The sequence below is a fragment of the Hydra vulgaris genome, chromosome 04 (genome assembly GCF_038396675.1).
Source record: "Hydra vulgaris chromosome 04, alternate assembly HydraT2T_AEP".
Classification (NCBI taxonomy): domain Eukaryota; kingdom Metazoa; phylum Cnidaria; class Hydrozoa; order Anthoathecata; family Hydridae; genus Hydra; species Hydra vulgaris.
Genome location: NC_088923.1, coordinates 3,329,419 through 3,347,500, shown reverse-complemented (window position 1 = coordinate 3,347,500; position 18,082 = coordinate 3,329,419). Strand labels below are relative to the sequence as shown.

General features: G+C 29.1%; 1 protein-coding gene across 1 annotated transcript in view; it reads right to left on the bottom strand.

Moving 5' to 3' along the window:
* LOC101239423 (uncharacterized) overlaps positions 1 to 18,082 on the bottom strand; it is a 157,662-nt gene that overhangs the window by 31,448 nt on the left and 108,132 nt on the right. The window contains exons 17-19 of the mRNA XM_065794841.1: positions 14,639 to 14,767; positions 13,746 to 13,871; positions 4,454 to 4,582 (exon numbers count right to left, since the gene is read on the bottom strand). Coding sequence (XP_065650913.1) covers positions 4,454 to 4,582; positions 13,746 to 13,871; positions 14,639 to 14,767 — 384 coding nt within the window. The remainder of the gene's footprint in view (positions 1 to 4,453; positions 4,583 to 13,745; positions 13,872 to 14,638; positions 14,768 to 18,082) is intronic.

Here is an 18,082-nt window from a genome sequence, read left to right as displayed (position 1 = left end):
TGACAAACAGCTTGACTTGTAGCAGAGTACTGCTACATCAACTGAGGGTGTTAAAGTTTGTTTAACGTTTTTTTTATTATTTATTAGAACAAAATAAAATTGTTTAAAAGTTAAAACATTAGTTAATGTTTATATCTTTAGTTAGAGAAAATTAATAAAAATAAATTTGTAAATAAAATACCTCAATGCATATGTGCTGAGATGTTACATTTTTAGAGGTTGCTTTGTTCTATTATAAATAGTATATATAAAATTTAAAATCATATATATTTTATGTAAATAATATTTGCAAAGTTTTTAATGATGAACATTTGATAATGAAAGTAAAAGGTTTAAGTTGTTAGCAAAAATTTACTTTTAAAGTTCAATTGAATTTTATATGTATAAAATTGTTATGATTTTTTTTAGCATTTTTTTATAGTCATACTTTGATAGACTTTAAAAAAAAAAGTTTTTAACTAGAGACTTCATTATTTAATAAATTTAAACATTTAACATACGCATATTCATACAGTTATAAACTTTATATTTTATATCTATTTTTAAATCATTACAACTGTTTAACAATAAAAAACTTAAAACAATAAACAAAAATCTTAAACAATAAGTTCGTTGATCTAAATTTATTTCATTAAAATTTACTTAAAAGAATAAAATAGTTAAAACTTTGTGTACTTCAGCATTAAAAAACCAAAACAAATTAAAATTATTTCAAAGAGCAAAGATGATAATGATAGAACTATAATAATAATGATAAAAACCATTTTTCATTTTCATTTTTTGTTTTATTGCCTTAAAATCATGATAATATAATCATAATAATAAGTAAAATCATGATAATATAATCATAATATAAGTATTCTTGTGAATTTTATTTTTTAAAAACTATATTGTGTTAAAAAAAAAGCTATTTCTAAAATAAACGCTTAAAGCATGTGAGAAAACTAAAGCAATATATGCCGAAGTGTGCTTTCTCTAGAAATAGAAAAGTGAATATTACCAAGAGTTTTTTATAATTGATTTGGTTTGTAATAATACTAGTTAACTCACAGCACCATATTTAAAAATGACTTAACTGAAGGGTCATTCCATGTCAAATCAACCCAAAAAAATTTTTTTGGCTCCATGCCATATCAGATTTTGATGATTTTTGGAATACAAACTCATATTAATGAAAGAAAATTTCACTCCAAATTTTATTGTCTGACTCCTTATGGTTTAAGAGATATCGATACTCAGTCCCAATCTCTCTTTTGATTACATTTTTCAGCGCCATTTTCTTTTAAAGCTAATTACATAACACAATTAGTTTTAACTTATGAAGTACTTGATCAATAGTGTTGAAAATTTGTACCTAACTATTTTTTAGAGAGAAGAACTCAAAAATGATACCTAAAACATTAAAAAATCAAAGCTTCACTATGAAAATTCAATTTCAAAATGATGTAACACTTTTTATAAGTTTTTTGATGCCTTGTACAAAAAAAAGTATATCTTGAGATGCCTCAAAGATATGATTCTGAAATTTTTTCCTATGGTTCTATATATAACAAACTCCTTATTACAAAAAAACTGCAGGGGTAGTTTTTTTTGAATCTGATTTATTTGCATTGAAAGTTTTATAAAAAAATTTTTAAAAATTATTAATTAATAATGAAAAAAAATTATATACATTAATTTTTGCATTATTTTAAAAAGATTTTAGAATCTCAAGTACAGTTTTAACGTATATGTTCTAAAAAATGATGACAGATGACTCAAAACATTTCTCTTATGATATATATATATATATATATATATATATATATATATATATATATATATGTATATGTATATATATATATATATATATATATATATATATATATATATATATATATATATATATATATATATATATATATATATATATATATATATATATATATATATATATATATATATATATATATATATATACACACACATATATTAGGGGTTTGACTAAAAATTTTCTTTAAAGAATTTCACCATGAGTGAAGAAACTATATTTGTAAACCGAAAATATAAGTTTTTGATGTTAGTTTTTGAAAAAAAACCACACCCCAAGCTGAAAATAATTTTTCCTATCTTTTTATTGTTATCTTTATGAGTAATAAATAACGTATTAGACATACAAAAATGGTTAAAAATGGTCTTGCTTCAGACAAGAATAAGAAAGTTTGGGAATCAAATTTATTGAGGTTTAAAAAGTTAAGACTTCAAGAAGACGTGCTGTTGTTAAAAGTATTGGTGAAATGAATAAAATGCCAACAGAACAGCTTATCATTGCTCGATTTAAAAGTTTGTCACTTAAATGTGAAAAGCAGAAAGAAGAGAGTTGCAATTTTGGATAAAGAAATTGAATTACTATAGAGAAAGTTGAATATTCAAATTCTACAAGGTAAATCAGCTTCAGACAGAAAAATAGAAAATGTATGGAAAAAGCTTGACAAAGTTCAAAACCCAGAACTCAAAACTTTACCCAAATATTTAACATAACTGATGAGAAAGGTGAATGGTTGTGCCAGGAAGATAAAGAATTTTAAAGTCTTTAAATGTCAACACATGGAATAGTTGGATATTGTACCACATTTGAAGATACTGAAGGTATTCATCCAAGAAAACTAGTATTGATAAAGAAACAAATATCCATCAGCCAAGACTAAGATTTCCATGGATCAGCTAGTGAAGGAGGTCATTCAGAAACTAAAAAGTAGTGCTCCAACAGTGATACTAAGATGTAGAAAGTTTTTCATCATCATCTAAAAGATAAATAACAAATTTGGTTGTATATTTAGTAATTTCTAGGAAGATTAGTACCAAAAAAGCACATAAAGTCTGTTAAACTCTATCAAAACGTGGAATTTCTATTCCTACTCCAACTCAAAGTGGTGTCTTCAAAGGTGTCATGAAAGAAGGAGAAAAGTTGAAAGGAAATTATATGGGAATTAAAAAAATGAAAAGTGGCTACACTTTTATGGAAAGCACATTAAGAAAATGGAACATCAAGTAGTTATTTTGAAAAATGAAACAAGAGAGGTTAGACTTGCTGTTCTCGAGCTGATAAATGGAAAAGGTGAAACAATATTTAATGGGATAAAGCTAGTGCTGGATGAATATGAGCTGTAGCCAGCCATAAAAATGATTGTATTCGACACAACATCTGTAAATACCGGAATAAGAACTGGTGTAGTATCACTGTTACAGAAACATTTCAAAACCATTGAACTAGAAAAGCCTACTTTCATAGGATGCCAACACCATATTTAGACTCTTTTAGAACATGCCATGAATGATCTTTTTGAAAGATCAACAACATCATTAAATCTTCATTACCCTTTTGTGACAAGATTACTGCAAAAGTACAAAAACCTGAGTTTACTATTTCAGAATACTAGAAACCTAATGTCGATAGGTCGAATATATGTGCAGAACGTGTGGTAAAAGTGATGCAAGATTTAGTGCCTTTATGTCATAGCATCGAAAAACTTAACATTAAATACTTATTATCAAATACATTGAAAAATTATTTTAATTGTTTATGCTTATTGATTTTCTGTAAGGTACTGGAACATTTGTCACAAAATTACATTTTTTATATTCCATAAATCTTCTTTTTAAATGGGGACAAACTTTTTTGAGATATAGTATAAATGTTTGATATTCTCTTGATTTTTGCATAGAAACTTAACTAAATTGAATATGGGAATACAGGGCTGCAAAATTATCATACCCCTAATGTATATACACACACACACATATATATACAGACACACACATGTATATATATATATATATATATACATACATATATATATATATACACACACACATGTGTGTGTGTATATATATATATACACACACACACACACACATGTGTGTGTGTGTATGTGTGTATATGTGTGTGTGTGTGTATATATATATATATATATATACACACACACACACACACACACACACATATATATATATATATATATATATATATATATATATATATATATATATATATATATATATATATATATATATATATACATATATATATATATAACACATACATGTGAACAACCCTAGGAATTAGGGTTGGCATTAAATAATGCCAATCTAACTGCAGACCTTAAAGTGTTTGAGGTCGCAGACCTTGTTTCTATACTTTATGCTAACCCCATTGTATCAAACTTTTTTTGCCAATCTCTAACACTTTGAGGTCAACAATTTAATGCTGACCTGATTTTTCCTAACTCTGAGGGTTGTGTGAATGTAGCTATTTAAATGTAGGTCACAACAATAATTACTTTTATATCTATATATATATTACAAGCAACATACTATAAATGGGAAAGATAAAAATGAATTAATAAACGATAGCATTAGTTAATAAACAAATAAACTCAAGTTAAGAAATATAAATTATTTTCAAACTACTCACCAACACAGCTAGCTTCATCTGCTCCTAAAAGCCAACCATTTGTACATAAGCACAAAAAACTTCCTATTGTATTCTTACATATGCTGTTAGTCCAAGAACATGGATTTGAGGTTAAGCATTCATCGTTATCTATAAAAAAAGTATACATTTTATTATTGAACAAAAAAACATTTTTATTGTTTCTGATGAAACAATAATAAAAGTAATAAACTGGAACATGTAACATTTTAAATTACACTATAATATATATATATATATATATATATATATATATATATATATATATATATATATATATATATATATATATATATATATATAAATAGTAGTAGTAGTAGTAGTAGTAGTAGTAGTAGTAGTAGTAGTAGTAGTAGTAGTAGTAGTAGTAGTAGTAGTAGTAGTAGTAGTAGTAGTAGTAGTAGTAGTAGTAGCAGTAGTAGTATATATTTGTTACAACAAAAGTAAAAATAATTGACAAAATACATATCATAGAATGTCAGATTATAGTTAGTTTTTGTGAAGCTCATATTGCAACTTTCACTAAGGATAGCTGCAAACTGTAGTAACATTAGAGCTTATTGCTTTAAAACTGATGACAGTTGGAGAACCGATTACTTTATCTGGTAACATATTCCATGCGTTGGCAATGCGATTGTTGAAAAAGTGAAAACGAGCCAAATTATTGCTGTACTTTTCACGGTGAATTCTTTCTCTGTGATTTGCTCTTGGTGGAATTGTGATGAGAGGAAAGTGCCAGTTGACTATGTCGATGTTATTAATAATTTTATATTTTTGGATGAGGTCACCTCATTTACGATGTTCAACAAGAGAAAATAGGCCAAGTTGTAAACATCTGGACTTTTAGTCTAACTTTTTTAGTTTGTCTGGTATTTTTGTGGCTCTGCGCTGTATTGATTCAATAGTTTGTTCATCCTTCATCAAATGAGGGTTCCAAGCTGGAATTGCAAACTCAAGTAAAGGACGGATGTAGGTGGAGTAGAGTTGTTTCCATAAAGAAGCATCACGAGATTGGAAAGTGTGTTTTAGGATGCCTAGCATTTGATTTGCTTTACATGAGGCAATGATGGATTGGGTTTCATACTTTAAGATCATTGGTAATTTGAATTCCCAAGTCACGCTCAGAGGTAGTTGCTTCCAATGTAGTTCGAGTTGTTATTGAACAAAAACCTAATTCCTCCATTGAGTACTTGAAAGGTGTTAATTTTTTTTGGCTAAAGTGCATGACCTTGCATTTCTTTGCATTTAGCTCCATGAGCCAAGATTTAGCCCACTGGACAATTTGGTCAATATCTGATTGGAGTTGAAGTTGAGCAGCAAGTGAGTTGACAATGCTTAGGATTTTAGTGTCATTAGCGTAAATCTTACAACTGTTTTCTTTGCTTATTACATCTGGCAGATCATTGATGAAAATAACGAATAAAATTAGACCCAAGACTGATCCTTGCGGAATTCCACTTGTCACAGGTAACCAATTCGATTGAGTGTCGCCAAGGATGACTCGTTGAGACCTGCTGAGTAGAAAAGCTTTTATCCAATTGAGAATATTGCCTTCGATTCCATACATTTTTAATTTGTAAAGCATTCGTTGATGCGGGACTTTGTCAAAAGCTTTAGCAAAATCCAGAAATACGACGTCAACTGCTACCTTTCTGGCTATATTTCCAGTCAAGAAGTCCATTGTTTCAAGGAGATAACATTGGACTTCTTGACTGGAAATATAGATACATTGTAATGCATACTTTTTTCTCTAAAAATCCGTGTTGACTATTTGATAAAAGATGGTTTGATTTTAAATGCTGCATGATTGCCTTCTTAACTAATTTCTCCATTATTTTACACGGAATCGAGGTGAATGATATTGGTCTGTAGTTTGATGGGTCGATTCTAGAGCCCTTCTTAAATAAAGGTGTTACATTTGCTTTGGACCATGAGCTTGGAATTTCACCATTGTCAAATGACTTTTGAAAGATGAGAGTAAGTGGAGAAGACATTGAGGTAGAACAAAAGCGTAAAAAGTGAGGACTGACATTATCTACACCAAGTGATTTAGATATATCTAGTGCTGAGAGTTCCATTAGATTAACCAGAGTATCAAAAGATATGCTATTGAAGATTGAGTTAGTTCTACGATCAAAATGGGGAAGATTGTCATTGGATGGCTCTTCGCTGAAAACTGATTGAAATTGATTGTTAAGTGAGTTGGCTATTATAATTTTGTCAGAGCTAATGATCTCATTGGAACTGGTGATTTGCATAGATGAGATCTGATTTATTACAGAGCGTTTACTATTTATGTATGAAAACAGTCTTTTAAGATTACGCTTATCATTGGCAAGGGCAATTTCGAAAGATTTCAGAGAGGAATGACTTTTTTAACAAACTTTCTAGTTTCCCTTTATTCCCCAACCAGTGATGTGATTTTCCATTTTGAACTGACATTACGAGCCCAAAGCAATTTTTTAAGACGAATAAGAGATATTAGTTCTTTTGTCATCCATGGTTATTTTTTGGGGGATGGTTTGTTTGGCATACGAGGGATGAATTGAAGACAACATTCATTGTATTTGTTGAGCCAAAGTTGGTAACATTGTTCTACATTTAAGTCTTTAAAAATAGACGACCAGTCAACATTATTGAATTGTTTGTTGATATTTTCGTAGTTACCATGCTTGCATATAAATTTAGAGCTGTTGAAACGTGATAATTTTATGCTGGAAGCCAGTTTGTAATGCCAGGTGATAGTGCAATGATATTGATCAGACAAACCAAGTGGAGGATCGATTTTGATTTTGCTAGCACGATATGAAGAGTCACATATGAAGAGATCAAGAGTCTTTGTCATAGGGCAATTAGCTGGTTTGAAAATAGGCACAGTGACAATTTGGTGAAGATGACAATCTTGAAAAAGAGAGACAAATGAAGAACTGAGACCAATTTTACTAGAGGAAAAGACTGAGTTGGAAGTCCAAGTAATCTCTGGGAAATTGAAGTCACCAGCAATGATGATACCGTTGGATTTTTTTGTAGATATTAAAGTTTTGGCATGGAAAATAGCACTTGAAATCTCTGAGAAGGCTTTGATACCGGAGGATGGAGGTCTATAAATACAGCCTAGGATCAGAGTTTCATTCAAAAGCTTTAGTTCAACCCATAATTGTTCTGAATAGTAAGGAATAAAATCTTTGTGTAGTAGGGATTCCTCTATTTTGTTTGAGATGATTTTAATATTTATGTATATAGCTACACCTCCTCCAATTTGGTTGCGTCTGAACGATAGAGGTTGTAGTTCTGAGAGGGAGTTGATTGGTCATTGAACCATGTCTCGGTGATAAAAATAATGTCAAAAGGATTGTTTTCTGCAGGTAAGGACAGTTCGATGAGTTTTATTGGATTGAGGGAGGTTGCATTGGTGTAGAAGCATGAAAGATGAGATAATTTGATGGAAGAGCTGGCCTTGGTAAATAATGTTGAACTAGTGAGATGTTGAGAGCGACTGAATGGCTTCAGCAGCTGATTTCCATTTGAGGAATGCATTCCTCTCTCTTCCATTGATGTTGACTGTTTTGGATGTGTCAATGCATTTGATTTTTTCTCTGCGGATGACAAATCGAAAGGGTTTGTCAAGTAAATCTTTTGCCAATAGTTCTGCATATTCTGTAGCACGCTTTTTGTTTAAGTTGTTGAATGTTTCTTGTTCAAGAGGTGTACGGTCTGGGCGAATGTAGACAGATTTTAATTCAGCTATTGAGGCAAGTCGCTTTGCATTAGATAAGAGATCATTGCGGTGTCTCAATGATGATCAATTCATTTAGTTCAGCTGCTATTGTAGTTAAACTGGTGTTGTTGTTGATCTTTTTTGTGAAATGCCCAACAACTTTAAAAGCAACATTATAGTTAAGTTTTTTAAGCATACTTTGAACTGAAATTAGCCTCTGATTATTGTCAAAGGATTTTGGAAGACCGACAACTATAGTTCTTTTTGATTTCGTTTCTACAATGTTAGCATTTTCATTGACTGCTGTAATAATTGCTTTATTGGCTTCTGAACTGTGCTTGACTGCGCTTGCCCAGTTAAAAGTTGTGGTCAAGCTCGGAGATGCTGACTTTGGCTGTTGAAAAAGATTTGCTTTTAGAGTTATATTTTCAGTTTCAAGAACAGATACGCGGGTGAGAAGCATACTGACTGAGGCTATTAGTTTTGATATTGTAGCATCAAGCTTTTGAGAAGCAGCTGAATGGTTACCTTGACCAAGGCCTGGCCAGTTGGCTGCTAGAGCTTTTGAGAAGCAGCTGAATGGTTACCTTGACCAAGGCTGATATTTTATATTTGATAAGAGGGCTACCACTCTGAATAACAGTGGATTACCTCTTGGTTGAGAACTTATTACACAGGGACTAAAAAGTTTCAGTATGTGTTTTTTTCCGTAGTGTTTCCATAAATATAAATATAAATAAATAAATAAATATATATATATATATATATATATATATATATATATATATATATATATATATATATATATATATATATATATATATATATAAAAACTGATATACCTGATTATAGATATACATAACCTGAGTAAACAAACCTGAGTAAAGATTTTTCAAAATCAATATACTAGGCTCTGTCTCAAATGCTTTTGCAAAATTCGTATAAATAACATCAACTGGGTTCCATTAACCAGCGCAAATGAGGAAATATCTAATTTTTCTAGTAAATATTTAGTGCAAGATTTTGCTCTAACAAACCCATATTGACTATTAGACTATCTATTAGTAAATTGATTTTTCAATATCAATTTATTAGAACATTGTGCATTTTGAAGATAAGTTCTTCAAACAAACTACAAAGATTTTATAATAAAGATTAATTATAACTATTTAATTATAACTATATTATAAGTATATGTTATAATCTCCTGTTTAATATTCTTGTTTAATAATTACTATAGTAACTAATTAGTGTTTAATAATATACTATACTTGTATTTAATTATTATATTCTTATTATTTATTTTTCATCAAACAGCCATAAACTGTGGGTGAAGTTTTATTATTGAATGATATAGCCTTAAACGCAGTGGAATATTCATTATACTAATAACTTAAAATTTTAGTCAATTTAAAAAGTCCATTTCAATATAATTTAAATTTGAAGAGCCGAATCAGAGTGCACATACATCAACTGTATGTACACTTTAACATCAACTGTATGTACACTTTAAGAGCGCTTGCTTTATAAGCAGGAGATCCAGGTTCGAAACGAACTCTGGACACATTTTCGCATCGCGGTAAGGAATGATACGGAAGCGCATTTAACTTCCAAGTTAAATGCGCTTCCGCAGTGCTCTGTGACAAGACCGTTGGATCTTTTGGGGCACCTAAACAACAAAAAAAAAAGAATAAAAAACTGTTGATGTTTGAGTATGCACTCTACAACTCTATAAAAAATAAAAAATAAAAAAAGGACTAGATTTAAAATGCAAAAAAATTAAAAGTTGCGTTACAAAATCAAATCACCCACTCCCTCTGAAAAAAATTGCCACAAAATTGCTTGATGAAACAATATTGCTTGCTGGTAATTACAAGAACTACAAGATAACATTGGAGTTGATCACTAGAGCTACTCATACATATATATATATATATATATATATATATATATATATATATATATATATATATATATATATATATATATATATATATATACATATATATATATATATTTATATATATATATATATATATATATATATATATATATATATATATATATATATATATATATATATATATATATATATATATATATACAGTATTGGACAAAACATTTGCAACCAACATCGAACAATGCTAAAAAGTGTTCCTAGTTTTACATGTCTTAAAAACGAAACGAACTATACTACCACAGCAAACAGTCCAGGAATCTGGAGTCATAGCATGCCATGACATGAGCAATCAGCTGACAGGTGACAGCATACAGGCAGAATTTCGTTGACAAGTGCCATTTTACAGCGGACAAAACAAGTGCAACTTTTTTGGTTTGTTTCATTTTCTTAAGTCTGGTCCGTGTCAACGTCACGGAAATTTTTTAAAAATTAAAGGAAGTATCCAGAAGTTTCCAGAAGCATGCAGAAGCTTCCAGAAGTTTCTAGAAGAAGCATCTGGAAGCATCCAGGTTCATTTTACTATATAAGAGACATGTAAATCGATATGTAATTCAGTTAGTATATGGAAGTCAATCAGTCAGTATTATCAAGACAGTTTATCGAAGTGAGTTTTATCAAAGTGTTTTATCGAAGAACATCAATACAAGAAGTGAAATACAACAAGTGTTTTATTACATCAATACAGTCTACATACAACCAAGACGTTGTGTTCCACAGAGCATTATTGTATCATCACAAGATAAATGTAACACGGTAAGCCTTGAGAAGCGTGATCATTTATTTTTATTATTTTTATGACTTCAAGAGCAAAAATGGCTCCCGACAGTCTTGGATTGGAACTAAGAAAGAAAATTATTGGCGATTATGCAAGTGAAATGTTACAAAAAAATATTTGTGATAAATATTGTGTGAAAAAATGGACCGTATCAAGACTATGTTCCAAATATCGTTCTAGGGGAAGTTGGCAACAGATAACAAAGGTGGAAGACCGCGTTCCACCACTTTTAGAGAGGATTCTATGATCGTCAGATCTGTCAAGTGATGAATCAAAGTTCAACATCATTGGCAGCGATGGCATTTGCCATGTACGTCGACCGGCCGGAAAATGCCTCGATTTACGTTACTGCCATAAGACCTTGAAGTATGGTGGAGGCAATGTAATGGTCTGGGGGTGTTTTTCTGCTAACGGTGTAGGTCCAATACATCGAAACGATGGAATAATGGACTGTTTCATGTATAAAAATATCCTGAAAGATGTTATGTTACCTCATGCTGAATGGAATATGCCAATAAAATGGGTTTTTCAGCAAGACAACAATCCGAAACATACTGCAAAAGTAGTCAAGCAGTGGTTTCAAGAAAACCACCTATCGGTGATGGATTGGCCGCCTCAATCTCCGGATCTCAAACCTATCGAGAACCTGTGGGAGATTGTCAACCGCAGAATTAATCGTGAAGGTGTTCGTAATAAGGATCAACTGTTTGAACAAATCCAAAAGGCCTGGGCAGCGATTCCACAAAGTTTCATTGATCACCTGATCGAATCTATGCCTCGAAGATGCAAGGCTGTGATCGACAATAAAGGATTCGCCACAAAATATTGATAGCGAAATACAGCTTGGTCAACATTTTTTCGAGTTGAACTTGTTTTGTCCAGAAGGAAATCAATTTTTTTAATACTTTTGATTAATTTATTAATTTTCGTGTACAAATAATGAACTTTGTGATGAATAAAACTTGAAGAACTTTGTCTCTAAACAGTTACATAGTTATTTCTCTAAATTGAAAAAATGCAGCACTTTTATATAAAGAAACTATATTAGCATTATTTGGTTGCACTTGTTTTGTCATATACTTTATATATATATATATATATATATATATATATATATATATATATATATATATATATATATATATATATATATATATAAATTATGTTAGTGTATTCTACAAACAGAGTGCTCAAAGTTCTTAAAGAACAGAGCAATAATAAATTAGTAAAAACACTTATCTAATTTTTGATTTCTTCCTAGACCAGTATTTATACATATATGTTTAAATACTGGTGTTTAAATGTTTAGAACATTATAGAAAATGTCCTAAACATTAAATTTAAAAAAAACATTCAAAATGACTAGACCAATATTTATACATATATATACATATATATATATATATATATATATATATATATATATATATATATAGATATATATATATATATATATATATATATATATATATATATTTATATATATATATATATATATATATATATATATATATATATATATATATATATATATATGTATATATATATATATGTATATATATGTATAAATATTGGTCTAGTCATTTTGAATGTTTTTTTTAAATTTAATGTTTAGGACATTTTCTATAATGTTCTAAACATTTAAACTTTAAAATTTTTTATTTGTTTTGGACATTTTATTTTAGAAATTTAAAAGCGTTGGCCTTTGTATAAAAATAGTGCAAAAATTTTTGAAAAGTTTTATATTAGAACTTTAAAAAGTTTTATATTAAGACTTTTTAACTTATCAGAGTCTTGTTTTCCAACTGATATCTCTATTTTTAAAAATTCTATAGAGTGATATAATTTGTTTAACTACTGTCACCCCATAATTATCTAACTATTACAAGCAAGGTTTTTGAGTCTTTCACTAACTAACACTTAATCTCTCAACTTAAATCTTATAACTCACTTTCTGATCATTAATATGAATTTAAATCTTTTCAGTTTACTACTGATTTGTTAATGGTAATAACCAATTGGTTTTATTTTGCATTAGATAGATCTGGAGAAGTTAGGGTTATGCTCTTGAAATTTCTTAAGCCTTTGATAAAGTTTGGCATGCTAGTTTTTTTCATAAGTTGTCTTCATACCGAATATCAGGTAACATCTTTATGATTATCCTTCTTTACCAATCATAATAAAAAAGTTTTCCCTGATTGATTGCACTCTTCTTCATTTCCTGAAATTTTAGGGGTTCCTCAAGATTCTATCCTATCATATCTAAGGTGGTACTTTTCGCTGATAATACTCCCATTTATTCTTATCTTGATAAAAAAGTCAACACTCTTTAATTGCTTGGAGGGGCATTTGAGCTTGAAAAGGATCTCACTTCTGCTACAGCATGGGGCTCTCAGTGGCTGGTGAACTTTAATTCAGATAAAACCCAATTCTTTTCAGCTAATTGTTATCACAATAATCTAGACCTTCCTATAATCATAAATGTAATGTACTCGATGAGTCATCCTCTAAGATTAACTCCTACTACCCTTTGTCTTCTAGGGATTAACTCTTACTACCCTTCGTCTTCTAGAATTAATTTTTACTTCCTATCTTTCTATGAAACCATATATTAAATCCAAAGCAAAAGATAATGATGTAGATAATAATGTATAATCAGATGAAAACATTTATACACTTTGATGTAAACAAAATGTTATTTTAGCATAGAAACACATTAAAAAAATCAAATATTTTTTAAATTAAAAAATTAATACCATGAATATGAAAAGTATTTTAAAAAATTTGTATAACTGAAAGTTACAATCTTATTATAACTCACCCACACAACTGGCTTTATCATTACCCAAAAGCCATCCACTTGCACATGAGCACAAATAACTTCCCATTTTATTTTCACATACACTGTTATTCCAAAAACATGGATTTGAGACACATTCATTGTAGTCTTTAATAAAATTGTTTTAGAATTTAATAAATCACAAAAATATTTCCATAAAACTTTACAAATTCATAAATAACAATTGCATTCAGAGAACTGAGCATTGATCAATTGAATAATTGTATTGAGCAACTGAACAATTACATTGAGAGAATGTTTTATATTTTTAACAATACTTTATGTTCATGTCTTTATATGATTTTAATGTTGTCATGACTTACATTGTTCTTAGATCTAGTAAAAAATTTTACCTGATTTTCCAATAGCATCAATTATTATTTATTTCTTAAATCAAGTTTTGGACTTCAACAACAATGTTGTGAACTTTAACAACAATGTTGTGGACTTCAACAACAATGTTGGACTTCAACAACAATGTTGTGAACTTTAAAAATTATGAAGTTAGCATAAGAAAATCTATATGCTTGAGGCATGCTAAAAATTAGTGTATGATTTTTTTTATTTTCGATTTCATATATACTTTTTTTAAGTTGCATTCAAACTTTAACTTTAAAAAATATTGTAATTTAAAAATGAAATTGGATGTAATACAATTTTAGTTTTGAAAAAGAAATTAATATTACAACATACTATTAAAGACATCACCAAATCGAGGCATTGTTTAAAGTAACTGTGAAAAGTAAAAAATAACTATATTGCGAACCATTTGTTATTTATCCATTTATAAATTTAATAAACTATTAACTTTTACGTAAAATAACTTTTTTAAATTTTAAAAAACTACTTAGTAATAAATTTTTCAAATATCTCACCAACACAGCTAACGTTATCATTACTTAAAAGCCATCCACCGGCACATGAGCACAAATAACTTCCATATGTATTTTCACATTTACTGTTATTCCAAAAACATGGATTTGAACTACTGCATTCGTTAATATCTTAAAAAACATAATTTTTTATTTTAAATTATTATACAGTTTGCTTTTTTTAATTATAAAATATCTTTTTTTTTTTTTTAATAAAAACTTTTTTTTTTGAGTATACTTTTTTTAACACAACCTTTATTTGAAATCTGCTGAAATAATTTGTTTGCAAAACAAGAGTTTTTAAATTAAGCATACTGCTGATATCTAGAATAAGCAAAATATTAAATAAAATGATCAAATTTAGTACTAATATTATTAAGAGTTATTAATATATTTATATTATTATATTATTAATTATATTATATTATTATATTAATATATTTATATTACTATATTATTAATATTATCAATATTATTAATATTACATCGAGTTAAGAATATTTGAATTTTTTTTTTTAATTTTTCAAATATTAAGTACTTTTTTCTTCAAAATCAGTGAAATTTTAAATACTGTAACTTCAGTCACTTAGGGATTATGCAAGAACAATTAACAAACAACAATTAGCAGAAATGTCATGAAGTTTTGGTAGTGAAAAATGTATGAAAATCAATTTACAAAAAAAATTAATTTGATTGCACTGCACTGAAATAGCTAGTCTGCATTTAAAAATTCCAGTCATGCATATTATATTAAAACTTTAATAAAGATACTTCCTCCATACCAAAGAACAGTTCCAATTTGCATTCAACGTAAAAAATAATTGAAAATAAATTATGTTGCTAATTTTTTTCATTTTTTATATAAAATATTTACTAATTTGTATAATAAAATATATGTAAAATATATTATTAAAATATGTAAAAAACACATTTTAGAGAAAAAAAAAAAAAAATAACAACCAAATTTATTTTCAATAGTTTTTTATGTTGAATGCGAATCGGAAAAGTATTTAGAAACAGACCTAGTGGGCACACGTTGTCAAGGGAAAGTATGTCAGACGTCATCCGTGCCTGACGGACATTCTCTAAACAATGTATTCCCACTGGGGAGGAAGTAGCATTTGTTAAGGTTGCATCACTTTATCGTGGTTGACACTTTCTTACTTCGGATTTCGTTTACATTTATCTCTATAAATCTCAAACCCGTCCTTGTATGAAATACTGTTGCCATATCTGAGACATAACTTCTAATGATGCCCTTTCTCATTTAGACAAGGTTCAAAAACGCATTATAAACATAGTTGGACCTGCTCTTGCAGCCAACCTCCAACCATTATCACATCATCGTAATGTTGCTTCTCTTTCTCTTTTCTACATATACTATAATGGGCACTGCTCTAAAGAGCTAGCGTCTCTTGTGCCATCTACTAAAATTCATTCTCGAGTTACTCGTCATTCTATTAAGTCTCATCCTTTTTCTGTGAATGTTCCTAAGTGCTCCAAAAACTCTTATTTGTCTAGTTTTTCTCTGCGAACATCAGTTCTTTCGAATTTGCTTCTTTTAGCTTGCTTTCCTGATTCATACAATTTGCAATCTTTTAAGTCGTCTGTTAATAGTTATTTTGCTCTACAAGCTTCATCTTTTCTCTTCCAGTAAATTCCAACTCTAATAGTGGTTGCTTGCAGTTATGTTGGAAGCGAAGATGTTGAAAAAATAAAAATAAAAAAAATAAAAAACTTATTTTTTTTATTAAACAATATACTTTTTTTAATATTATTTAATATGCTTTTAGTATGACATGTTGTATGGTTGGATTTAAAAAACTAAAAAAACAAATAATTAACAACTTTAAAAAAAAAATTATAGAAACTTCTTCACAAACCAGGTGGTTACTAAATGGAATTAATTCATCTTTTTAAGAAGACAGAAAATCAGTTATAACCTTAAAACTTATATTGATCAGGAACAACTTTAATATTTTTTTATTTAATGTTTGTTGTTGTAATTATTGCCATAGATGTTATAACCTAAATTCAGGTTCAGCAGCCTAACCTGATCCAACGTTGCATTTTAATGTTTATAATTTAAAAAAACAAACAAACACTAAAATCACTAAAATAACACAGGTCTGCGACATTAAAATTGTTTAAAATTTAATAAATGATTTTTATAGTATTTTCAAGGCCGATTTCGGGAAAATAGTGAAAAAATTCAATCATGTACAGTTATTTCACAAACTGCTTGTCTAGTTTTACCTTTTTCAATATTTTTTATAAATCGTACAGTACTCTAGTAAGTTTGAATTTTGGTTTTTAAGATCTCCACAAACTGTTATTTAGCCTAAAGTACAAGTTGTTTTATGGACTATGGCTTCCAGAGGATGTATAAACTCACCAGTTGGCTTCTGCTACATTTGTGGTAACTATACCATTAAAAAGCGACAAAGAAACATCTCCAATTATGTTGATAAGGTATACTTTGCCTATTTTGGTATAAAGTTAGGCAATCAAGATAAGTCTTGGGCTCCACACAAAGTTTGTTCAATATGTGTAAAAGAACTGAGGCAATGGTTTCTAGGTAAAAAGTAGTCCTTACTTTATAGAATACCAATGGTTTGGGGGGAGCCCAAAAATCATAGTGATGACTGTTATTTTTGTTCTTGCAATGTACAAGGTTTTACTTTAAATAACAAAAAGGATATATCTTACCCTAATATTCAATCAGTCATTTGCCCTGTTCCTCATGGACCTGGAGTACCCATACCCTCTCGTGCAGATTCTTTGGATGATATTTTAGATAATCACATGACATTGCCTCAGCAAGGTGATAGTGAAGAAGACAGTGATTGCTATGATCCTGGCACAACCAATCCCATTCCATTCTCACAATCTGAACTGAACGATTTAATTAAAGACCTAGGTCTTCCTAAAAACTCAGCAGAAGTTTTAGTATCTAGATGGAAAGATAAAAATGTTGGCTCTGGGTACATCATTTTCTTGGTATCAATCAAGGAAAAAGGAATTTGTATCTTTCTTCTCTCAAGAAGGTGACCTGGTATTTTGCAGTGACGTTCCTGGACTTATGGCATGTTTTAAAATAGAATATGCTCCTGATGAGTGGAGACTTTTTATCAATTCATCAAAAAGATGCCTTAAAGCAGTACTTCTGCACAATGGCAATTAGTATGCTTCTATGCCAGCTGGACACTTAGTGCACTTAAAAGAATGTTACGAAAAACCTTGAACTAGTTTTAAACAAACTCAACTACTCAGACTACAAATGGACACTGTGCGGGGATTTAAAAGTTATTTAAATGCTGCTTGGTCAACAAAGTGTATATACGAAGTTTCCTTGCTTTATCTGTGAATGGGACAGTCAAGACAAAAAGCAACACTACATAAAAAAATTTTGGCCCTCGAGAAAAATCTTAGAAGTAGGTGTTACAA